The following is a 24,500-nucleotide window of genomic DNA, read 5'->3' on the forward strand; positions in this document are numbered from 1 at the left end:
GCACCTCCTGTAGTACAGGCTGTATACCCACATTCTCATTTGATCCATAACCCCATTTGCAGCTGAGGAAACTCAGGCACAGTTATTTGTCCTCAGACATGTTCCTCAGAGGCCACCTGATTGCAGGGAAGGTCCACGGAGCAGTGGATAGAACTTGGGTTCGGAGGTCAAAGCTGTCACTAGGTGTGGCAAAGTAATTGCCCACCTGGGACTGTTTCCTCCCCCAGGAGTCTGGAGCAATAAAGGTGGTGATAATTGTGACTGCAGTCAGGACTGGGAGAAACCTGGCCACCTACATCTTCCCCACCCGTGGAATGTCACCTTATACATCTGGTTTCCTTCTGATGTTGTCTTTGATCCCGAAGTCAACGTGGTAAAGTAACAAGGTAAAAAAAAAGAAAAACTCAGCAAAACAAAATCCGCAATATTTAATTTTTTTTCCCCAAACCAAGACACTGACATTAGGCTGATTTCCCCTTACAATGTTATTTTCTACAATAGAAGCTGGGACACAGATACAAACACAGCCCACTGAACTAAAAGTAGTGGTGGCAGCATTCTCTCACAAAGGAGGGGGATTAAAGAAAAAAAGGACCCCTCCCCATCTCCTCAATCACCTCCCTAAAGACAGAGGAAAACATGGACATTCCCCTCCTGGCAGATCATGCCATGTGGTCAGTTTGTGGGGTTTAACAGGAAAAAAAAATCTTAAAAATATTGTAGACCTTTATTTTCTTTAAATTTCCTAGTAAAAACGTTAAACTTTCAAGAAGATTCCAAACTGGCATTGCATAGACCAATTCCTTTCCAAAAATATCTCTAATATATTCTCTCCATCTCTCTATATATAGAATTTGAAGTCCAGGAGCTGTGGGCACCTGGTGGGAATTCTCTGAGCTCGAGAGGACAACAGGGCTGAAGAAAGGTGTCCCTCATGGGGACAAGGCCAGGGCTCTGGGCCTCTTGCTCCAGCCAGTGACAATTTGGTTGTGGCCAAATTCTCAGTTGGTCCAATTACCCTGGCCCAGGGCCTGTGTGGGAGGATGTGTCCTTCTAGGATGACCCTTAGGCCCAGACCTTGGCAGGGGTGGGGCTTGGACTCCTGGTTTAGAGTCCCCCAACAGCACCAAAGCCAGCTGTTTTGTGCCTGTAGCCCCAGAACTTCAAATCAGATCCCAAATCTACCCTGAATGCACCTCCCCACCGGGCTGGGTGAGGTGACGCAGACACAGAAGGGAAGGACAGCGCTCCCGTATCTTCAAGGGGCCAATTCATCTGGAGACTGTGTGGCCCGCTTCCTTTTAAAGTGCCAGTATCTGTGGGGCAGAAAGGGACTCTCGGGGCTGACCAGAGCCTTCTCCAGCCTGAGCGAATGTTCCATCCTGCCTCGGCAGGCACCTTCTAACATTCGTTTTCTGAAAGAGTTAGGTAAGTAAAACAACAACAACAAAAACCCCAGAAATGCTCTGGTCCCAATGCTAGGGAGTTCTCAGACCAAGAACCCTAACTCTGGCCAGCTGGGGCAGCTGGGGAACGGGACCGCTCCCAGCCTGGGGAGGTCACCCGCACCCCCCAGAGAGGACCGGCATCCCAGTCCCCAGCTGGGTCCCCAGCCCTGCTGGACCCAGCCGGCAGGTGGGGCAGAGAAGAGAAGCACCGCCCCCCCTGACCTGGGGGAGGAGGCAATATTGAACTGTGAACTCAATGAAAGCAAGAAAGGAAAAAAAAAAAAAAGGAACGAAGGAAAGAAAAAAAAGCTACAGGGCTAAGTAAACACCAGCCTGCTGGGTTTATACGAAATGAGTAAAATTTAAAAGGGTTAAGGGCATCTGTCCAGGGGCTGGCTGGCAGCTGGAACCCACCTTCAAGCAGGTCACGAGGACCGGGGAGGAAAGTGCTCAGAGCAGGGGCTTCAGTAAGGGAAGGGGCCAGGGGCAGGGCCAGACTGCTCCACGCTGGGAAAGCACACCCCTTAAAGGACCCCACCTCTCCCCTGCCCAGAGGGGGGATGCTTCCAGAGGAAGGCTGAGGCTTTTCCGGCCAGGAAGCCAGCTCTAGGCGGTCCAGTCACAGCCCACCTGCCTCTCTGGCATCCGCCCCAGCTGGGCCAGCTGACCCTGAGGGCAGAGAAAGGGACTTTTGCTTGCCCCAACCTTGCTGTGGGAAACCAGCTGCTCAGGACCCAGCCCTGGGCAGAGGGCACCGTCGGTGCTCAGACCTTTGTCAGCACAGGTCGTAGGCCTGAGCTGGAGCTAAATGTAGGGAGGAGAGGCAGCAGCCCGTTCCAGCCGGGCTGCTAGACCCTGGGCCTCTGACTGCACAGCGGGCAGTGACCAGGACTCCTTGGGAAGGGGTCAGAGGAAGGGGAGGAGAGGCCAGGGGGGCTGTGCTGGGGACAAGCACGTGCAAAGTGCAGGCTGCCAGGGCAGCAGAACATTTGTTGGGGGCGGTGGGGCTCTCAATCTGGAGTGTGGGTAGGGTCTGAGGTTGTGGCTCCCAGGAGGAGGCCGCCAGCAGATCCCCCAGGATACAGGGAAGGGATAGCTAAAGCACTAAGCAGTCAAAGGGTCACAGGTGGCAGGATTCTGGGGGTGGTCTGGCCCGCCCAGGGAAAGAGGGCAATGGAGCAAGACCCTGCCAGGGCATGACTGAAGCCAGTGCTCCTGGAGTGGACAGGCCCTCAGCCACACACACCCCCACGTTTAGGAGCTGCAGCATGTCCGTGGCGGAGGGGGCCAGGCCAGTCTCTTGTCTTGCCCACGGGCTGCACGGGCCAGCCTGTCCGGCCCTCTAGTGGTTCAGCGGAGAATATTCACAGTGGTGCCTGGGCCCTGGCAGGCAGGCCAGGAGGCTCCGGGCATGGATGGGAGGACAATGGAATGATGCCTGGGGGACAGGTGTGGGCTGGAGTGGAGAGGCACGGAAGAGATGCAGTGAGGATGGTGATCCAAATGGGAAGGTTCCTCGTGGAATGACGCAGGTCTGGACACCCGAGAGGACAGGATCCTTCTCCAGCCTGGACACCTGCTCCTCAATGGCTTTCAATCACTACTGGCTCGTAGACCCCAGAAGAGACCCTGCGGGGCAGAGATGGGTCAGCTTGTCCCCCTCAACGCTCCACTTACCGAGCATCCCAGGGGCCAGGCCCTTGGAGGTGCATGGAAGCAGGCACTGTTACCCAGCCTCATTTTGCAGGGGCTAAAGCTGAAGCGCAGGGATATGAAGTCACTTGCCTGGGGTGGCACAGTGGCAAGTATCAGAGTCCATGGGGGCCGCAGAGCTGGCACAGGCTGTGCCTGAGCCCTTCCAGGGTAGTGGCAGCTTACATACCCGGGTGTGCACCCCTACCCCACAGTAACCCCGGCAGGCAGGGACTGTGCTGTGTCCCATTGACAGATGAAGAAACTGAGGCTCACAGGGACTGTGAGGTTTGCCAAGAGGACAGTGGAAAGTTGGGGAACCTGACAGCTCTCCTGCCTGCTGGGACATCCGGGGCTCAGCTCGCAGCTCTGCTATGACATTGCTGCAGCCAGATTGGTTTCTTCCCTCCCCTGAACCCATCTCCTCATTTTCAGAGGGGCTGGGGAGGGGTGTTTACAAACCTCCACAGAGGCGCCCTCTGTTTTCTTCCTGCCCACCCTACCCGGAGCAGCCTGGGCGGCGAGCTGGGAGGCGGTGGCTGCAATGTCAGGCCTCGGCCAGCAGGGGGCAGTGGGGCAGCAGGGCAGCTCCCCAGACCCTGGCCAAGGCCGTCCTGCTCTGGGTCCGGATGTTCAATGGCACCTCCCCACCCGGCCCGCAGGAACACGGGGGATGCCTTCAGCACAGCCTGCACGTGGAAGGCTCCTTCACTCCCTCCCTCCCTCATTCATTCATCCAATGAGCCAAGAGGATGCAGTGAGCCGGGCACACTACAAACTGTCACGTGGGTGCAACCTGTGTCGTCCACAGCTGTACCCTAGCACTAGCTCATCAGAGCCAGGGCAGGGAGCCGCGGAGACAGCTCTCACCACCACACCCCACGGCTGCCCTGTGACCCCTCCCCGAGCCTCTGCCCCTACCTGTTGGCCAGCTGGATGCCACTCAGCGTGGCAGAGCCGTCACGGCTCACGAACAGCCGGAGGTTGCTGTCTGTGGGGACATAAGGGAGGATGGAGGCTGAGCAGGGCAAGGGCGGCCCCTGGAGCAGGCGACATTGTCCCCTGCCCGCGCTGCACAGGCAGCTCACCCTCTGTGTTGCTGCCCTCCGTGAAGTCCTGGCTCTGCATGATCTTCTCCACAATGTCATCTGCGTCGATCCGCGTGTCGTCCACCCAGGTTGGGTGGCTCTCCACTGAGTCCTTCTTCCGCCTGGGGTGGGGCAGAGTCACAACAGTAAGGCAGCAACAAGCACAGCAAAACAACAACAGTGAAGAGCTACAGCACTTGGAATGTTCTATGCACATTCCACATTGCGTTTCATTCAACCCTCACAACCATGCTGGGGTGAGGGGGCTGTTATCTGGTTTTATAGATGAGGACACCAGGCACTGAGAGGCTGAGTAACTTGGCCAAGGCCACACAGCGGCCACACAGCATGTAAGCGGTGGATCTAAGGCTCAAGCCCAGGTCTGTCTGGCCCACAGACCACACTCTCGACAAACGGCAACCACTGACTGAGCATCTGCTGCATGCCAGCCACAGGGCTGAGCCCTAACTGGTTGAATCGTCACCACCCAATCCTCTGACTGTCCTTGTGTCACAGGTAAAGCAGGAGAGGTTCAGGGAGCCACTGGGAGGGGTCTGTCCCCAGGGAGCAGAGCAGTGGGACCCACCGAAACGAGCGGTCTGACAGATGCAGGGGCCGTGGTGGCCGTGGTGGCTTCTCGGGGGGCCGGTGCTCCCGCTCACTGCCCTCAGGACCCTCCACGGTCATGCTGAGGCCACCAGAGGCGCTGCTGCTAGTGGACGTGTTCCGGCGGTGCGTCAAGTCAGAGAGGCTGGAGGAGCGAGAGTGCTCTGTGCTGTACCCTGGCGGGGGGAGGTGAGAGGGAGGGTCATTATGGGGGATTCCAGGGACACAGTAGGTGGCAAAGGCAGGGCCAGGCAGCCACTCACCGGAGATCTTGGACTGCTGGCTGGCGTAGCTGGAGTTGCGGGAGTGGCCCGAGTGGAACACCTCCTCAGGGCTGGACAGGTTGTGGTCTGGCTCCTCCAGCAGCCCTGGAGGCGGAAAGGGGGAGGCGCAGGGCTTACCCAGTGGTGCCACCTCACCCTTCACACTGTCCCCTTACTGAGCCTCCTATGGGGGCACCACGTATGTCCATTTACAGACTGAAAAACTAAGGTTCAGAGGAGCAGCAACCTGCCTGAGTCCCTGAGCCACAGGTCACCCTCTGAACCCAGCTTTGTTCATTCCCAAGATACCAGTTGGGGACCTCCTTGTGAGGAGTGCCTGAGGCTCCGAGGAAGGACGCTGAGCAAAACCTGGGCCACTGTCACTGACACCTGTGGTGAGCAGCAGAGCAGGGAGCAGTGTGTGTCGGGGGCCTGGCCCAGTCCGGGGACCTGCAGGGAAGGCTTCTCCAAGGACATGGCCTTAATGCCAAGCCCTTCAGGACACACGGGAGGGAGGGAGCCAGATAAGGCATCAGGGAAAAGGCCTTCAAGACAGAGAGAGCAGCACAAAGGCCCTGTGGCTGGAATGAGCTGGGGTCAGTGTAGCTGGAGTAGACTGAGCAGGGGGAAAGGACGTGGGGAGGGGGAGGGGAGCAGGCTGGCCTGAAAGGACAGGTCAACAGCCCTGTCCCAAGTCACCCATAAGCCCAACTTCAAAACAAACTTTCCTGGCATTCCCCAGCAGGACCCACCCAGTACTCTGAATCCCCACCTGCCAGCCCTCCCGCCAGCCCTGCCGGCCAGCACAGGAAGGGCGGCCCATCCTCACCCTCTTCAGAGAGAAGCCCAGGCCAGGCTGGAGCCCAGGCCTTCCCGTGTGCCCACCACAGCCACGTGGCTTTGCAAGTCCCCAACAGGCTCTCTGTACTCGGGGGAGGCAGGAACCAGCCACAGAAGTAAGTGGGTGCTTAAATCCCACCTGCCTGGGAGAGGCCTGGTCCCCAGACGGAGCTCTCCTCTGGGGCCCCCCACCCTGGAGCTGGAAGAGTAACTGCGGGGAAGCCCCACGCCCGCATGCTTTCTGCCTGGGGCCTCCCCTGGCTGCGTCTGCAGGAAAAACGTGAGTGGAGGACGGCCAGGCCCCAATGGCTAAAGGTCCCTCACGACCCCCAGGGCGGAATCGCCCAGCAAGCATCAGCACGCTGGCTCGCTCACGCATCAGCTCGGGGCCCTGCTTCGGGTTGCGGAGCACAGCAAACACTTGGGGGCGGCCAGAGCCTCCTCTCCTGCCAGCACCACCTCCTTCCTAATTGCTGCACTGTCTCCTCTGGGGATCTGGGCTTTTTCATAACCACATTAGTAATGATGATACTTTAACACAAAATGAGCCAGCGGGTACATTAGCTTGGTTAAGCCCCAAAGCAACCTAAGCTGTAACTGCCATTCCCAATCCCATCTTCCAGAGGACACTGAAACTCGGAGAGGCAAACCGGCCAGTCAAGGTCACACAGCAAGTGGGAGAGCAAGAGCTCTCAGCCCCCAGGTGCCACCTCCTCAGGGAAGCCACCTCAGGTTTCAGTGGCGGCTTCTGTGCCTGTCTCCCCCACCTCTGGTCACTTCTGTACATGGACATGCATGTGATTTATTTATGGCTTGATTAATGCCTGTCTCTCCTGCTAGAGTGAGGACCACATGGGCGAGGAGGCCACGTCACTCTGGGTTCAAGGCACTGCTGCAACCCCAGGCCCAGCACTCACGAGGTGCTCAGACCCTGTCGGCCCAGTGGGAACACGAACAGACACAAACACCATCCCACCACCTCCCTCCTCTCAGCAAGTGTCTCCCTGGGGACCCGCTGCTGGTGGGGGAGAGGCGGGCAGAGAGAGGGGACGGTACCTGAGCTGAGGATAGTGGGCCGGGGTTTGGGAGGCCGGGACCCTGTCAGGGAGCTGGTGCTGCTGCTGCCACCGCCGCTTGTCCCGCCACCCTTACACGTCAGCCGCAGGGAGGAATCCTGGCCCGGGATGGAGATGGACTTGGCAGTGGACGGTGGCCTTGAGAAGACAGATGGGTATGACCAAGGGGCCCCAGCTCAGGACCAGATGCACAGGGGAGCCCAAGAGTCCCTATCCCCCAGCCCTCCCACCGCCTGTGCCAGCACTCACGTCTTGAAGCAGGGGTCCCCAGAGAGCAGGAACATGCCGATGGTGACCTACAGGAAGGGGAGGAATCAGCTACATCCCGGCCACCCCTACCCAGCCCAGGCACAGCCCCCAGCAGCCTCCTGGCCTGGCCTCAGAGGGCTTGGACTCCAACCCCGTCTCTGCACCTTCCTGGCTGGAGGGTCCTGGCAAAGTAACCTAACCTCTCTGAGCCTCCTGTGGAGGATGGAGATGACCCCAAGGCCTGCTGGCAGGGTGGTGAGGAGGACGCAGTGAGACGATGAGGCCCGAGCTTTGCCCGGTGCCCGGGGAGTGACAGTGCAGCCAGAGTCAGCTACAGTCATTTCAGCATGATGACGACACGGAGAGTACCTCAGGCACGGGGCCACGCGTTCACCTCCATCCTGTGTGAGGGGCACAGGCAGGAGGGGGCCCGAAAAGCCCCACATGGGGTTGTGGTGACGAAGCTTCAGGCACCTGACAAGGTGGGTGGAGTGGGGGCTCACGAGTCCGGCCGGGGGGGGCTTGGTGAAAGTTTGACGCACAAAGCAAAGCACAAAGCCATGAAAAAGTTAGCATCCACTTGGGCAAGGATGTTTTCAATGGCCCAAACATGGCAAGGTTTGGATCCCAAAATCTGGGCTGGGAGGAGCGACAGGCGAAGGGGGACTGGGCAGGAAAGAGGTGCTCAGCTCCCACCGCTGATCACACGGTGGCCACTGGGTTGAGGCCTTTTATGGATGATTTCACTTGGCCACGACCACAGCCTACAGAGTAGACGACAGCCCCAGGTTGCAGACCAGGGAACCAAGACTCAGGGAAGGGAAGCGATAGCCAAAGACCCTGCAGACAGGACACGGGGGAGCTGGCTTGAACCCGATGCCACCTGTCCCCCACCCCCTTGATCTGGCCTGACTGAGGGGCCACTGTAGGGGAGGCTGAAAGGCTCTGGCCACCACAACCATTAGCCTGGACCTCTTGTGAGAGGTCAAAGGGTCTAGAAGGTCCCAGAGCCCCTGCCCACTACCTTCTGCCCAGCCCTGCTCCAGACACAACACGCTCCTGCTGGGTCAGCTTGCAGAAGTGGTGTCGGGACAGGTCTGTTTTCTAACCAGGTGGAAGGGTGGGGAAACAGAGGAAGATAGACATGCTGGCAGCGGACACCCAGACATCTCTGTTCCCAAGGGTTATAGGGGCAACAGTTGTCTTGGACACCTGCAGGTGTCCGGCCACGGTGGGCCTGTGCCAGGCCCTCAGCAACTGCTATGCTCGCCAATCCTCCACAGGAGCCAGGCTGCCCCGTGTCACATGGGGCATGATTAGGAGCTGGGCCGAGGAGGCAAAGGGGCTGGGGACCAAGGGCCAGCTGTGTGTGTGACCCCAGGCAAATGACTTTGCTTCTGTGCCTCAACTCTCCCCTGTGCACAGCCAAGACTAATCACACATACACACCCACGGAGCTGCCGTCGGCACATCACAAGGTCAGGAATGGCCAGCCCTCAGCACAGCTGACCTCACTGAAAGTGCTCACTAAACCCTTGAAGAGACTGTCGGGGTCTACCCCCTGACCACGATGGGTAAACTGAGGCCAGTAGCCCAGCCAGGCCTCTGATAGTGGTTTCCCGATCCCAGGGTCTCTCACTGCCTGCCCAGGTGAGAACCTGAATTGCCAGCAACCCTCCAGGAGACTCTGACGGGGAGCTGGGTTTGTCCCCACCCCTTGGTGGCGGGCAGAAGGGCAGCAGGGGCCCTGGTACCTTGAGGATGGAGTTGTCCTGGCGGGTGTTCTTCGTATCATATCCCTCCAGCAGGCAGCAGCGCACCGTGGAGCCCGAGCCCGCAAACTCAGCCAGGTTCAAGTCGGCGAAGCCCAGCTAGGAGGGAAGAAGAGCGTGTGGGATGCTGCACGGAGTGTGGGCTCCTGGCTGGCAGACTCCCAGAAGGGGTAACTTGGCAGAAGTGGGGGGAGGGGGAAGACAGGCAAAGCTCCTGGACCCGCCCCACAGCCCTGACTGACTGTTGCATAACTGGGACCCAAGGACAGACGGCCCGGGTCGGCAACACCGACGTGGCAAAGCCAGGAGCTCACATCCCTGAGCTGCACAAAGCACCCTTTGTGTCGTGTCCCAGCGTGCACTGGGGCCAGCTCGCCCGACATGAAAGGACATTGTTGTCCGTGACACAGATGCATTGTTCCCTGGGAAACAAGGCCGTGCTGTCGGGAGCTGCCAGGCAAGCAGGCAGGGAAGGAGGGAAGGCCCGTGGGAACTGGATGGTGGGGTGGCATGATGCGGGGAGGGGCACGGACCCCAGGGAAGTCCCCCTGGTGGAGGCCAGAGTGACGGGCTGGAGGGGGCGTCCTCTGATGCCGAGTCCAGGAGAGGCGCGAGGGGTGGCGAGGGAAGTGGGACAAAGTGCAAGCAGGCAGGAGCTAGGAAGGCCCTGAGATGGCAGCCAAGTCTGCCAGACCTGGAGGGGAAACTGAAGTCGAGGTGAGGTGGTGCCAGGCTTGGGGACGTTGGGGAAAACCAAACCAATCAGGGATGTTTTTCAAGGCCTGCTGTGTACAAGTCTCTACTGCTGTGTTTAGGGGCACACGGTCCAGAATCCGGGAACTGAGTTCAGGTCCCAGCTCTGCCACTGACTCAGACCGTTTTACAGACGAGGAAACTAAGTTCAGGGAGGGGAGGAGGCTTGCCCAGGGCCACGCAGCTAACCCGACAGATAGGACTGAAACTAGGCCAGATCAGCGCCATGTCCCAGCACTTCTCTGGGCCTTGGTCTCCTCCTCTGTCCGATGGGAGTAAAGCCGGCAGCAGGAGTTCAATTACAGAGCAGACGGGAAGGGGCCTGGCAGCATCTGACGGGTGCTAGTGCCCCATAAGCGTTTGCTGGTGGAGATAAGATGCTCTCAGCTGTTCCCCGGTTCTTTCTTTCCTGCTTGGGTGGCTGTCCTCACCCACGTGAATCAACAGGAGGAGAAATTTCCATTTCACCACCCTCCAAGCCCGGTTCTAACCACCCTGCCCTCTGCTTCTGGAAAGGGATGTCACACCGGGGGCCAGGGCAGAGTGCACAGCCCAGCCACCGAGTTCCTGAGCTCTACCAGCGGGAAGGGCCACGCCCTGTGCAGCGCCTCCCACAGGCCTTCCACGCAGGGTGAGAGGTGAGACAACAGCACTTCCCCTCCCGTCCCCCCGTCGGAGGGAGCCCACTCCCCGCTCCTGCCATGGGGCTAGCCTCCCAGCAGCCAAGAGGGGAAGTGGGGAGGCCCAGGGTTCCCCACAGAGATGAGGGGTTGAGGGCAGAGCAGGCTGGTTCAAAGCCAGAGCTGTCTTCTCTCATTACCCAGTAGAAAAGATTTTACTACGTAGGGCTGGACTGTCTGTGGGTGCAGTGAAACCCTGGCAACAACACAGATGTCCCACAGTGGGGACTGGCTGAGTCACCGTCATCAGCCATGCAATGGGATGTTGCTGCCATTAGAAAGCACATGGAAATTGGTGATAACACAAAAAGATGCCCATGATGTACTGGCTAAGTAAAAAACCAAGCTGCAAATCTGTATACTTGTGTATTTTAAAAATCCTATTGTTTGCGTGTACAGAAATACACATAAAGGCTGCTCATTTTACATTTCTCTAAACTACATGCATATATTTTTAATTCACTGCTCTGCAGGTATGGTAATTTCATAATTTTTTTTTTTCTTAAAAGGTCTGGAAAGATCCTAACATATCCCAATGGTGGGGTCCTGGGGAGAGGAAGGGGACAGAAACTAGCCCCTTCACTCTATGAACTTTTGTACCATTTGTGTTCCAACGAGCATGTGCTACCTTTATGTGGACTGCAAAGACTCATCAATAAACATATTTCCAAAAAAATACATCTCATGCAGGGCTGTCTCCTGTTTGCAGCAGAGACGGGGCTGTTAGTCTTTCTGGAAGCTTCCCCCATGCTCATCCCACGCTGCCCCATCCCATCCCACCGCCCCTTCACACAGCCCCTCTTACCTTGGAATAAGCCTTCCCGCCTTTCAGCTCCTGCACAGGGAAGGAGATATAGCAGCAGGGTGACTAGGGAGTCCTGGGGACCTCATGTGTCTCCCCAAATCTCCCCAAATTTGAGGCAGGGACAGAAAAGGGGCAGAGCAACTCCCCCCCCACCCCCCGCTATTCCTTGGTCAGGGGGGACAATTCAGGGGAGGGGCCTAAAGCCCCGGAGGCAGTGGCCCCAAGCCCACCCTCACCCTGGGCAGGCCTCACCTTACGCACAGACACGCGGAAGACGCAGGGGTCCAGCAGGCCTGTGGCAGGGTTGGCGCTCATCTTACACACAAAGGTGAACCTCTTCCGCCACCGCACGCAGTTCTCCTGCACCTCCTCCCTGCGGGCCAGAGGGGAGAGGTGAGCGCAAGTACAGAGCACAGATCACTGCCGGGGGACCCCATAAGGTACCTGGGACAGGGAGACAGTGCTGCCAGAGTGCCACTGCTGGCGGGAGTGAGGAGGAGGGGAGCTCTCACTTCTCACTTTGTGTCACAAAGTAACTGTATTTTCACAAGAATGGACTTGTGTAATTGTAAAAACAACAACAAAAAAACATGTAATAAAAAATGCAAAATACAGCCAGGAGCGGTGGCTCACGCCTGTAATCCTAGCACTCTGGGAGGCCCAGGCGGGTGGATCGTTTGAGCTCCGGAGTTCGAGACCAGCCTGAGCAAGAGTGAGACTCCGTCTCTACTAAAAAAACAGAAAGAAATTAGCTGGACAACTAAAAATATATAGAAAAAATTAGCCGGGCATGGTGGCGCATGCCTGTAGTCCCAGCTACTCGGGAGGCTGAGGCAGGAGGATTGCTTGAGCCCAGGAGTTTGAGGTTGCTGTGAGCTAGGCTGATGCCACGGCACTCTAGCCCGAGCAATAGAGTGAGACTCTGTCACAAAAAATATGCAAAACACAAGGCCAGGGTGAGGCCGGCTTCCCCAGGGAGCTAATAAACTGCTGAGCTGCCCTCTGCTCCCAGCGCTGCCCCCTCCACCCTGGCCCGTGACCATGGGCGGCTCCTTCCGCTGCCACTACCTCCCTCAGCCATGCTCCTGCCAACCACCTCAGGTGACCCTCACAACAGTCTTCCCAGGCGGGACCACGCTCAACCCATTTCACAGGTGAAGAGATTGAGGCAAACTGCCCAGCATCAGCCAGCGGGGAAACAGCTGTGCTGGACTCTAAGCCCAGTTCCTCCTGACTCCAGGGCCCCCTTCTTCACCACTAGTAACAATGACAACAGTTACCACCATGGCTAACATGCACACAACACCTCCTGTGTGCCGGCACTGCTCAAAGAACTTCACAAAAGCCAGCCGTCCCCAGAGCCTGCTCCCAGTGCTAGGGACAGGCGCTCGTGCCAAACCCTTGCAAACACCGTCCGGGACAGCTGCCATCTCAGCCCAGTTCCACACTCAAAGAAACCAGGAGCGCTGGGGGTGAAGACCCTCGCCAAGGCCCATCACCAGGAAGAGGACAGGGGTTGAACCCAAGCAGCCTGGCTCCGTGCAGACAGCAACCAGGGCCCTCAGCTTCCCTGACACTAACTGGCCGTCTGGCCTTCCAGCCCCGACCCGCAAGTTCCTCCTGGGGCTGGGAGCCATGACCACGCTGAGGAATTCAGCACCCCTTTAATGGGGCGGTGCTTTGTGCCCTGGGGTGAGTGGGAGCAGGTGGGAGCGGCTCAGCCAAGCCTCTCCAGCTGCTGCAGAGGCCTTGGCAGGATCTGGGGGTGGCAGCAACGCGTGGCACAGAAGAGCTCTGCATCCCTGCAGCTCCCGTCCCCCCACAGTCCCCCCACGGCTCGCCTGGCAGAACCGGTGCTAAGGAAGGGAGGGGAGGTTGTGAGAGACGTTATCTCCAGCTCGTCCCACCTAACCGGAAAGGCCAAGTGGACAGCTTAGGAAGTGACCTCTTCACACCCTGGGTGGCCCAAGGGTGGAGGGTCAGAAAGGGTGGCAGTCAAGCATCTCCTGAGCATCGGCGTTTGCTTCTCACAGCAGCCGTGCAAGATGGGCTCTCTGCGCCCCCTTCTAGGGCTGAGGGCACTAAGAGGAAGCCACTCCACACCCACCCAAGCTCACATCCCTAGTGATTGGCAAAACGGGATTTGAATCCAGGACTGTCCGACTTCGGAGTCACGGCTCCTCAGCCATCACCTCGGCTCACAGGCTGTGGAGCCTGGGGAGGCCTGGCAGGTGGAACTCGTGGCGCTGGTGGGGCCAGCAGTGCCTGCCAGGCACCCGAGGCCCTGCCCAGGTCTCTGAGTGCCAAGCAGGCGCTGGGCGGTGAGCCACTGCCGCGGACTACCTCCACCCAGTGATGACTCACTCAGTGTCACCTGGACGGGGCAGGGGAAGGGGTGAGTCAGGGAGGGTGACCGCTGCAGGGAGGTGACATTCAAGCTCAGGCCCAAATGACAAGTGGGGAGGAGCCAGGCTGGGGAGGCAGTTCCAGGGAGAGGGAACAGCATGAACAAGAAGGGAGTCCCATTTCCTCGGCCAATGAAAGCCCCCCCAGCCTCACCTTCTGTGAGAAGCCCCCTCCAGGCAACCACGCCTGGCTCCACAAGGCTTTGAGGACGTGACCAAGGGATATCCCGTGCTCCTGCCAAGGCTGTGACAAGGGGCAACAGCACTTGGGTCAGGCAGACCTGGGCTGCAGCCCTCACCCTCACTGGGCACAGCACCCTCCCTCTCGGGCACCTGGGAGTGTGCAGTGAGGGGAGCCCCGCTAGGGGCCTGGCGTCTCTGTGAGATGTGCCTCATCTGACGAAGAGGCTGGGGATGGAGGGAACTCAGCCACCAGAATGCTGCCACCCTGTCAGGAGGCTGAGCTCCAGCAACCCCCCGCAGTCCAAGATGGGGACAAGCGGAAAGGTCAGGGCTAGAGAACTGGTGAACGGACAAATAAAATGTGGTCTAGCCATACAGTGGAGTGTTACTGGGCAATAAAAAGAAATGCTTATACATGCTACACCGTGGATTAATCTTGAAAAATTATGCTAAGTGAAAGCAGCCAGCCAGAGAGGACTGCATTTATATGAAATGCCCAGAATAGGCGAACCCACAGAGACAGAAAGTACACTGGTGGCCAGGGGACGGGGAAGTTGATGGGAATAACTGCTAATGGGCATGGGGTTTCTTTCTGTGGTGATGAAAATGTCCTAAAATTGGTTGTGGTGATGGTTGTACAACTCTGTGAAGGTACTAAAAACCACTGAATTGTATACTTTAAATGGGTGAATTGTATGGTATGTGAATTATATCTCAATAAAACTGTTACCAAAAACCAAATACCTGGTAGGTCATATAAACAGAAAATGGAGAACACAGCAGGAAAGGCGGGTGGGAGTAGAGATGAGAAGGCGGAGTGCTACTTCAGACAGGTGCTTAGGGATGGCCCTCATGGCAGTGACATCTGAGCAAGGCTCGGAAGGAAGTGAGGACTGGAGCTGAGCAACAGTGGGGGAAAGAGCCATCCAGAGGAGTGCAAAGACCCTGTGGTAGGGGCAAGCTCATGCTCAGCAAATGGAAACACAGCAGGGAGGCCGGTGGCTGAAAAGGAGTTGAGGGGAGAGCAGAGCAGATAAAGGTGGGGGAGCAGGGGTGAGGGCCTGCCGGGCCCTGGCCCCAGGGCGCAGTGAAGACTTTGCAGCTACTCTGACAGCAGCTCCATCTGGCCCCCGTGGACTGTGGCTTAGGCAGAGGCTAAGAGCACCCATCGGGGAGGTGGGTAGAAGGGCAAGAACAGACACTTCCCAGGCAGCCAGGGGCCAAGCTTGAGAGCAGGGTAGCTGGGAGCCGCCACGGCTCCCATGTGGACCCTCAGACCCCCACCCTAGCTAGGAGCTGGGGGCAGCTGCTGGAGACCTAAGGAGGAAGCTTGCTGTTCTGGGTTTGTTGAAATACTCAGGAATTGGGATTAGTATCTGGGAACAAAAGCTGATGGTGAATTGCGGGTTTCTGCCCTTCCCCGTTCAGAGTCTGCCGTGGGAATGCCGAAAGCCTGAGGCCAGAGAAAGCCACGTGGAGCCCCCTCAGGCTCAGGTAACGGCACGTTCTCTCCCTCGGGAAGGCGAGCCTGGGACGGATCCCAGGATCGTTGCCGGCAGCCCTGTCTCCACAGGGCTCTAACAATCACCTGTTCGATGCCACCACACCCTCGGGAAGAAGCTAGCAGCCTTGCCGGCCCAGCCTAGGAGGTCACAGCAAGGGTGAAATAAACACCGCAGCAGTGGCTACTTCCCGAGGGCCTACTGTGTCCCACCTGGAACTCAACACAGCAAGGTGGCTGTCAGTCACTGTGGCCCACTCTACATATGAGGAAAGTGAGGCTCAGAAAGGCCGTGTAGCTCCCCCAGAGTCACAGAGCTGCTGGCAGCAGAGCCAGTGTTGACTCTAGGCCGTCCCGTGGCCACAGCCCATGTCCCACACCCAGGTCACAGCTTGCAGCCACCTCAGGGCCCACAAGCCTCCCACCAGACCCAGGGCTCCTCTGGTAGAAAGCGGCTGTGTACCTCAGGTGGGTGGCAGGGGTCCCAGGGACAACGAGGGGAGATGCACACAGACTCAGGGCCGGGGCAGGGGGGAGGGTGCAAAGCAGACAGCAGGAGCCCCAGGCTGGAGCTGGCCAGGCCAGGTGTGAGGAAATCTCAGGGACTTGATTCACTCAGAAACCTTTCATTAAGCACCCACCGCCTGCCAGGCATTGCCGAAGGCCCTAGGGACATAAGCAGCAAACGAAGTGGACAGAAACCGTCCCCTGCAAGGGGCTTACACTCTGGGTTAGGAGACAGGCAAAACCAGGCAAGTGCATGCCAGGAGGTCGTAGGTGCCATGGAGAAAAAGGAACTGGGGAAGGGGGTAGGCAATGCCCAGGTGAGGGGGCATGAGGGAAAGATGGCCAGGGAAGGTCTTAATGAGAAGGTGACACCTGAGCGAAGAGCTGAAGGAGGGAGAGAGTGAGCCCCACAGACACCTGAGGGAAGAGCAAGCCATGCTTGAGGAACAGCATGTGCAAAGGCCCTGGGGTGGGAACACACCTGACATGTGTAAGGAGGAGCAAGGAGCCAGCATGGCACATGGTACGCAGGGAGACAGGAGAGGGAGTCTTGGCCCCAAGCTCACAAAGGGGCCCCGTGGAGATGCCGGCAACCACAGGCATTCACGTGTGCACAGGCGGCCACGGCAGCAGCGATTACAGTTGGGGAAAAACAGGAAGAACCCAAATGTGCATGAGAGGACGGCTCAAATGGCACCAAGCAGACAACTGCCAGAAGAAGGGACGGGGGGGAGGGCAGTCTGTGCTCACTGACAGGGAAAGACCCATCGACCCACAGGAGAAGCAATATGCAGAAGGGAAGCTACAGTACGATCCCATTCCCCCATTTTATTTTTTAGAAAGTAAGTTATATAAATGTTCATATGCACAGAGAAAATCGGAGGTACCTGAGTGACATCACAAATGAAGGCCATCTCTGGCCACTGGAGTGTCTAGAGATTAAAAGTAGGGAAGGACAGAGAGAAAGGATGAGGATGGGGGGACCATGTCTTTTTTTTCTTTGTGAACTGAAAGTATCAGTTGAAACTTTTTTTTTAAAGCATGCCGAGCAGAGGGAATTAACTCCTCTGGAGTCTTGGAGATTGCAACGTGGTCCGAGGCCGAAGAGCCACCCTTCGGAACGTCCCCCAGGAACAGCAGAGCCCAGCCCAGCACGGCAGCACCCAGACGAGTGTCTGAGGCTCCGGAGAGCCGAGCGTGTGGCTGCAGTGACCAGAGGCACAGTGAGCCGCCCGCCTCAGAAAGCGGGAAAGGGTGAAAAAACTAAGACAGATGAGCAGCTATGAAGAAAAATGCTAAATGTTTATTAAGAAAATGTAAGACTGTGCATCCCCCAGCTTGCCTGGCTAACATGGCTCAAATTGGAACTTAACGATGACAAAACCAAGGCCCAGAGAAGGAGACGGCTTTAACCCAGGGGGCCCAGAACCCCAGACTCCAGGATGCATGGCCAAGTGGCTCATTCACACTGGCGTGAGGGGATGGATGATGGTCGGAAGGGGAGGGGCGCAGAGCAGGTCTGAGGCAGGAGAGGGGTCACCAGGGCCACTTTCTTCTTTTCTGTCTAAGAGTTGTTTCCATAATTGAAATTGAAACTGAAAATGAGAAAAGGGATAGGAGGGCTGGTCACAAGCAAGAGGGACTTGAACCCCCAGCTGCCTGGCTCAAGGCCTGGACCACACTCGCCTCTCAAGGCACTGACAAATAGGGCCAGCCTGTGCGGTGCGCAGGACCTGCTGGCGAGACTGGGCGCCCCGCAGCAAAGAGCCGACGACGGCCAGCCCTCCCCAGCCCGGGCTTTCAGGGCGTGCTTCTCGGCTCCCCACTGCCAAGGACAGGTAATTACAGGGACGGGTTTCGTTTTTAGCTTTAAGATATACAATTAGACGTGCAAATCTCAGCAAGGCAGGGTGAGCCCTCCACCTACCACAGCCGCTGTGGCCAGCACAGTGGCAGAATTCAGCTATTTCTGGGCTGTCCTGAAATAGAGCAGAGCACCCCCAACATGCTCGTGTCCTCCGCCGGGCAGAACTCCCCTGGAGCTCTCCTGCCCCGGGGAGACCAGCCAGCCCAGTGACCTCTGGCCCCGTCCTGGCAGCCGCACCTTGTAGTGTGGGAGACACAGGGACCTATGTCCCAAATCCTGACCAGAGCTTCCGTGAAGCCTCCACAAAGACTTACTGTGGGCGCCGGCTCAGGCGTGGGGCAGCCCCTAGTGGAGTGGCGGAGACAGACATGACACAGGAAACGACCGACAATCGCTGCCAGTCTCCGTGGAAGTAGAAGGGGCCTGACCTGGGGTCTGGGGGCCGGAGTCAGAGAAGGCTCCCCAGACAGTGACGTCAGGGCTGGGACCTGCAGGCTGAGGCTTGCTAGGTGAAGATTCAGGGAGAAGGATGTCCCAGGTAGTGGGAACAGCACAGGGGAGACCCAGAAGCTAGGAGGTGGCTCCCAGGAAGAGCCAAGAGAAGACGGAGGGCAGGATCAGGCTGACGAAGAGGCCACTCAAGTGACCAGGAAGCCTCATCTCAGTAAGTCTCAAATTCTTCTACAAAGACTGATCTCCCCATCACACAGGGCTGTCACCGTGGCTATGTGGTGCCACCGCTCCTTTCTCCACTGCTCAGCTGGAGGAGGGATGCAAAGAACTCTGTCAACACTGCATCCGTGTGGCCACATCTGCCTAGCATGTGCCCCACCATGTCTCACCCTCGGAGCCCCATGCAGATGGGGACCACATCTCTGTCTGAATCACTACTGCCTCCCCAGAGCCCAGGACAGAGCTAGCATAAAGCAGGACCTTCTTTCTCTGTGTCCTCCTCCAGGGCCTGCTCTTGAACCCGTCCCTGGCCCCCGCAGTACATCTTTAATTAATCAATACCTCCTATTAAAAACAGTTCCTGTTCTTCGAGCTTGTTTTGCAGGACACATGTTTTATATGCATGACCAACTGAATTCTACTATAGTCCTAAGAGGTGTGTGCCATTATCATTCCCATTTTATAGAAAAAGAAACTGAGGTCCAGAGAGGGGCAGGACAGGTCCAAAGTCACAGAACAACAGAGCTGGATGCCGTCCCAAGGGGTCATGACACCAAGCCCACACCTTCACCCCCTCCCTATGTCTGCTCCCCTCAAAAGCAGGAAGGCAGATGGACACGCTGGAGGAAGGGACACTGCCCCCCAGGCTCCCAGCAGCTGAAGGCTACTGAAGAGGCCTCAGAGCCTGTGAAGGGTGGCAGGCCAGGCCAAAATGAGCCACCGTCCAGCAGGAGCTGCCCCAGAGTCTGAGCTCTGTTGCCCCGTGCCCAGCTTGCTGCCACATCCCCAGTACCTGGCCCAGGCATGGCGAGCATCACTGCCCGGCTAAGTGCAACAACAAGATCCCAGAGCCTTGGTGTCCCCGGTTTCCATTACTCGGGTGGCAAGCAGTCAGTGCCATGGAAGCCACCTCCCGGCCACAGGCTGCCAGGCCCACAGGGTCCCTACTGACCAGAACCAAATGGGCCCAATTGGGCCTCTCCCTGGAGTCAGAGCAAAGGTGTATGGCCTGGCTGGCGGCCAACTGTCACAGGGGCAGAAAGTCAGGAAAAGGGAATCCTGGGTATTACTGGGGCAGCCCAGCCCCCATGACAGGGCTCCAGCATGACCCCACGCCCACCCTCAGCACTGCACCTTCCCAGTTGCATGTGCTCATGGATACGTGTCTCATCACCAGCATGGAGCCCCAGCCTGGCTAGGAACAGGTGCTCGATCTCACAGCCAAGAGAGGGCTGTGAGGCCCAGCAGGACAGGGCTTCCCAGATGCAAGCAAAGATTCCCAGCAGGCCCGCCAGGACGACGGACTCTGCAGGACAGGGTTTCTCTCTGTGGGGGTTAGCAGCATCCTGCCAGTAGCACGCCCCTAGGTGTGACAACCCAAAATGTCTCCCAATCACCCCTGGTTGAGAACCAGTGGTTGAGAACCAGTGGTTGAGAACCACTACTGCAGGCCTTGGAAAGACATTTAAACAAGCACCCAGGAGATTCTGACGTAGGGAGCTGGGCACCCAGCTAAGAGTCAACGTAGCCGTGAGAACTGTGTGGGACCCCAGGGACCTCCCAGCCCTCGCTATATGTTCCTGGGTGCCTGAGGGGGCTGGCACCCTGATGCCTCCCACTCAGCCCCTAAAACAAGAGGTGACCAGAGCAAGACTCCACCTCGTAGGTCCCTCCCCCTGCCGTCCTGCCTGCCCCTCCTCAGCCACGCCCACTCCAACAGTCCTTGGCCTGGTTCCTGGAGGAGCTGGCGCTGCAGTGATGCAATCAAGGCTCCCAGCTGATGAAACCCAGCCCAGGCTGGAGAGAGAGAGTCTAATAAGGAAACAATTTAAATCGACAACATCTGCCTGTGCTTCCCCGAAGAGACGAGAGTACAGCCGCCTGGGGAGGGGCCCACCCAGGGGAGCAGCCACGGCGTCCGTCCAGGGGCTGTGGGGTGAAGAGCCAACGTGGCAGTCCAGCAGCGCCTGGCTCCTGCCAGGGGTTCAGGGCTGTGTGCAGGGGAAGCAGCTCACAGTTCTGACATGGCCAGCCCCTCCTCCCACGATGAGGCAGCAAGAAGTTCCTAGAAGCCAAGCCACACTGCCCGGCACTGGAGTGCTCAGAGTAGCCACCCATCAGCCCTAAGATGCCTTCTTTGCTCCCCTGCCGAAGGGAGCCCTACGAGGGGCTCAGGGATTGGTGGGTGGGCTGGGAGTGGAGGCTGGTGTCAGCAAGTGACCCAAACAAGCAGAGCGGACAGCCCACTGGGGCTCCGGAAACTCCAAGATGGAAAAGCAGTGGGGGACTGGCTGGGTCACTCAGGCTTGCTGGGCAAGTGTCAGGGTTTAGGAGCAGGGCTTCTGGAGTCAGACATACCTGGGTCGGAATCTTGCCACTCACCAGCCAAGTATCCGTGAGAATGATCTTCAAAAACCCCACAGGCAGGTGCAGACACCCTGTTTTACGGACAGAGGCACGTGGCTGCCCTGCTCCGCATTCTGCACCCAGAGTCAGGTTGCCCAGGCAAACACCTGTGAATGTGATTCCCAGCTGATGCCAGTGGCCACTCTCTCTTGCCCTTATAGCACAAGTGGAGAGCAGGTGACTGATGGGGTCCAAAGTAAACTGCTGGCTTTGACCAAGTGCTGGTCCAATCCCTCACACCTGAGCAAAGGTGCCCCCACCACCCAGTGCAGTCCAGCCTGGCTCCTGTTTCCCAGGTACCCTCCCATGTGCCAGGGGCTTCTCAAGCATTAACTTCATTCCTTTATGTCACAGATCAGGAAACGGATGCTCAGGGAAGTCCAGGCACTTGCTGCAGGTCACACAGGAGATGAGGGGTGGTCTGCACTCCCAGGCCCCCCGTAGGAACCCACCCCCACCTCCTGACCCTGCAGGACCCCTGCGAAATCTGCCAAGACAGCCCAGCCACGCTCAGGGGTTCGTGGCATAAGTGTGAGGCGACCTGGGACCCTGAGCTTTGTGGGCTGACCCTTCACTGCCAGTCTCGGTACCAGGGAAGAGGCAGCTTTGAGTCCAGGCTTCTGCCAAGGGAAGGATGGTCAAATTTGGTCAAAGTGTGGAGTCAGTGGGTGTGGCTCTGGGCCAAACCCATCAAGATCTGCTGGTGTCGGGGACCAAGTTAGGTCAATCCAGGGTCAGGAGGAGAAGTGGGAAAATGCTCCCTAGCAAACAGGCCCGGCAAAAACTCCTAATGTCAGCTCCCCGCCTCCTGAACACCTGCTGCATGTCAGGCACTGAGCCAAGAGCTCTCCTGCTGGACCTCCCATGTCCGCAGCCCAGCCCTAGGAAACAGGGACCATCATCCCCATCTCGCTTGTCACAGGCAAGGAAACTGAGGACCAGAGCAGAGAAGTCACCTGTCCATGGTCTCCTGGCCTGGAGAGGATTGTGATCTGACCCCAGAGCCACAAGCTGGGCTCCCATGCCAGGGCTGGGCCAAGCCAGAGGCCCCAGAAATACAAAGCAAGAAGACACAGTGGGGCCGGGCGCCGCGGCTCACACCTGTAATCCTAGCACTCTGGGAGGCCGAGGCGGGTGGATCGTTTGAGCTCAGGAGTTCGAGACCAGCCTGAGCAAGAGCAAGACCCCGTCTCTATTAAAAATAAAAAGAAATTATATGGACAGCTAAAAATATATATAGAAAAAATTAGCCGGGCTTGGTGGAGCATGCCTGTAGTCCCAGCTACTCGGGAGGCTGCGGCAGGAGGATTGCTTGAGCCCAGGAGTTTGAGGTTGCTGTGAGTGAGGCTGGCCCCATGGCACTCTATCCTGGGCAACATAGTGAGACTCTGTCTCAAAAAAGAAAAAAACCCAGAAGACACAGTGGGCATCACGCCAGGCTGTGGCAGCAACTTCCCCACTGAGGACCCATGACAAACACAGAGCTGTGGGGCTGGCTCTACTCAGGGGACTTCCCTTCCTGTACCCACCAGACTCCCAGCAGGCCCACCTGTGAGCATGGGGAAGCAGAGAGACCAGCACTCAAGGCCAGGCTCTGCCACTCTGGACACTTGACCTCTCTAGGCCTCAGTCACCACCCTGTCCCTGTCTCACTGGGTTGCTACAAGGCCTGGCACATACATGGGGAACCCATGCTGAATGTAGCAGGGACTAGGCCTCCAGAAGTAACTGCAGAGAGGGACCCTGAGTTCCCCTCTTAGGCAGATGGTCCAGCAGGAAGCCAGGCAGGCAAAGCCCCTGACCCAGCCCCCCGCCCACTTCTCTGTCCCAGGCCCATGGATCAGGACATTTCCCCAGGCCTTGAACCTCACTGGGACACCCCGGCTTGGCAGGTGGTTCAGGCATGCCTGGGGCCACTCCTAGCTGACTCACACCTAGATGGTGTCTGATTCACCCGAGAAGAAAGGGAAGAGAGGGGAGGGGGATCCACATCCCTGGGGACCGGCTCCTGGAATGGCTAGGCTTGACTCACAGGGATGCCTGTCCTCTGAACCCCTAGCTCCATCCAAGCCTATCCCGAGGGCACCCTACACGCTGTGGGCTTCCTCTGGCGGGCCCAGGTCTTAGGCTCCTGTCTCACAGGGTATGGAGCTGCTGGAGGCAAGGCCTCTGTTTCACTCACTGCTGCATTCCCTGTCCCAAGGAGAGCACCTGGCACACAGCAGGTGCTCAATAAGCATCTGATGACTGAATGAGTGCCTACACACCCACAAGGGCTGCCCCTAAGCCTCTTATACCACCTCCAGGAAAGGGGCTGCCCAGCTAGGGTCAGGGGTCATTGCCACTGCTGGATCTGTCACCCAGGCATTCCCATTACTTGTGGCTCCCTGGACTTTTGAGGTGACCAGGTGATAATGAGGAACTGCTCGGCCAGAGCCACTTTTCCTCCCAGCCCAGCACAGATTCAGACCTGTTTTTCCAGCCATCTTCAGCAGCTCCCCAAGATTCCACAGGACCACAGGACCAAGGGCTCGGGGTCAGGAAGGACCACAAGGCCCTGACTCACTGGTCTCCACCTCCTTCCCAGACACCTGAATCTCTGCAGACTCACAGACCAACCTTGGGCCAATCCCTGCCTGTCATTCACTCACTCCACACAAACTTACTGAGCACTTACTACGAGTCAGGCCTGTATGGAATACTGAGGATACATCCAAAGGAGCCTGGTCCTTGGTCTTCTTTGCATCTAAGATGGGCCAGCTGTAACATGCAACACAAAGCCTCTAGGAGCTGCTGCAGCTCAGGGTCAGGCCTTCTCTGGGCACTCGGGGAGAGCGTGGTCTGTCAAAGGCTCATCCACAAAGAAAGGGTTCAGGGCCACAGTAGGAGGGGTGGTGACGCCTCCCCTCCCCTGCTGTGCTCAGCACTTCTCTGAGGGATGGACGTGCCTAACAGTCTCCCCTGGCTCATGGGCCCCAGGCAGGGACCACAATTGTCTTGATCAGGGCAGTGGCCTGGTTCTAACACAAATGTCTCCTAAATGGGTGAACCACAGGAAGACAGAAGAGAAAGAGAAAAGGAGGAACATGGACCTTTCCTCTCTGCTCCCACCCCAGGGTCCTTTCCAATAACGGCCCTGGATTAATGCCAACCACTGCCAGCCTTTACGGAGCTGTGCTCCATGCCATGGGCCAGGACAGGTGTGTAACAGGCATTATTCCATTTCACAGACAAAGCAAGCAAGGATCAGAGAGATCCAGTCGTCTGGCGGCACAGGAGCCCCTCCCTCCCTCTGAACTGCCAAGCCCACGGTCTAGCAGGCCCTGCTGGGGGTTGCCAGAGGCAGAAGGAAAACCCGTAGCCAGAGAAGACTGCCGCAGCTGCCAAGATGAGTTACTGCCTTGTAAACAAGAGCGATGCTTATCAGGTCAGATGGTTCAGGCTGCCCCACCAAAAAGATCCAGGAAAAGATCCAAGGACCTCTTCCAGGCACACAAAAAGGTGGCTCATTTTTGTCTAGAGGACTTTGGCGTCCGCTCAGCACTGCCCAAAGGTGTGGGGCATCGCAAGGCTTGTTTCTGGCACAGAGACATGCAGAGCTCACAGATGCTAGAGAGAACAAACCCATGAGAACAGCCCCAAGAAGCAGAACCTTACAGGCCCCCAGAAACCCCTTCCAGACGTGAC

General features: G+C 57.7%; 1 protein-coding gene across 3 annotated transcripts in view; it reads right to left on the reverse strand.

Moving 5' to 3' along the window:
• Positions 1 to 427: 427 nt before the first annotated feature.
• Positions 428 to 24,500, reverse strand: part of EEIG1 (estrogen-induced osteoclastogenesis regulator 1) — a 34,474-nt gene continuing 10,401 nt past the window's right edge. The window contains exons 1-11 of one of the 3 annotated variants that reach the window (XM_069476835.1): positions 20,790 to 21,294; positions 11,525 to 11,645; positions 11,273 to 11,302; positions 9,017 to 9,133; positions 7,263 to 7,309; positions 6,994 to 7,151; positions 5,098 to 5,202; positions 4,815 to 5,010; positions 4,229 to 4,350; positions 4,062 to 4,131; positions 428 to 3,077 (exon numbers count right to left, since the gene is read on the reverse strand). In XM_069476835.1, the coding sequence (XP_069332936.1) occupies positions 3,032 to 3,077; positions 4,062 to 4,131; positions 4,229 to 4,350; positions 4,815 to 5,010; positions 5,098 to 5,202; positions 6,994 to 7,151; positions 7,263 to 7,309; positions 9,017 to 9,133; positions 11,273 to 11,302; positions 11,525 to 11,587 (954 nt within the window). In that variant the 5' untranslated portion in view covers positions 11,588 to 11,645; positions 20,790 to 21,294 and the 3' untranslated portion in view covers positions 428 to 3,031. Of the gene's footprint in view, positions 3,078 to 4,061; positions 4,132 to 4,228; positions 4,351 to 4,814; positions 5,011 to 5,097; positions 5,203 to 6,993; positions 7,152 to 7,262; positions 7,310 to 9,016; positions 9,134 to 11,272; positions 11,303 to 11,524; positions 11,646 to 20,765; positions 21,295 to 24,500 lie in introns of those variants that run through there. The other 2 variants (XM_069476836.1, XM_069476834.1) reach the window with 2 other exon arrangements.

Source organism: Eulemur rufifrons, chromosome 7 (assembly GCF_041146395.1).
Source record: "Eulemur rufifrons isolate Redbay chromosome 7, OSU_ERuf_1, whole genome shotgun sequence".
NCBI classification, from domain to species: domain Eukaryota; kingdom Metazoa; phylum Chordata; class Mammalia; order Primates; family Lemuridae; genus Eulemur; species Eulemur rufifrons.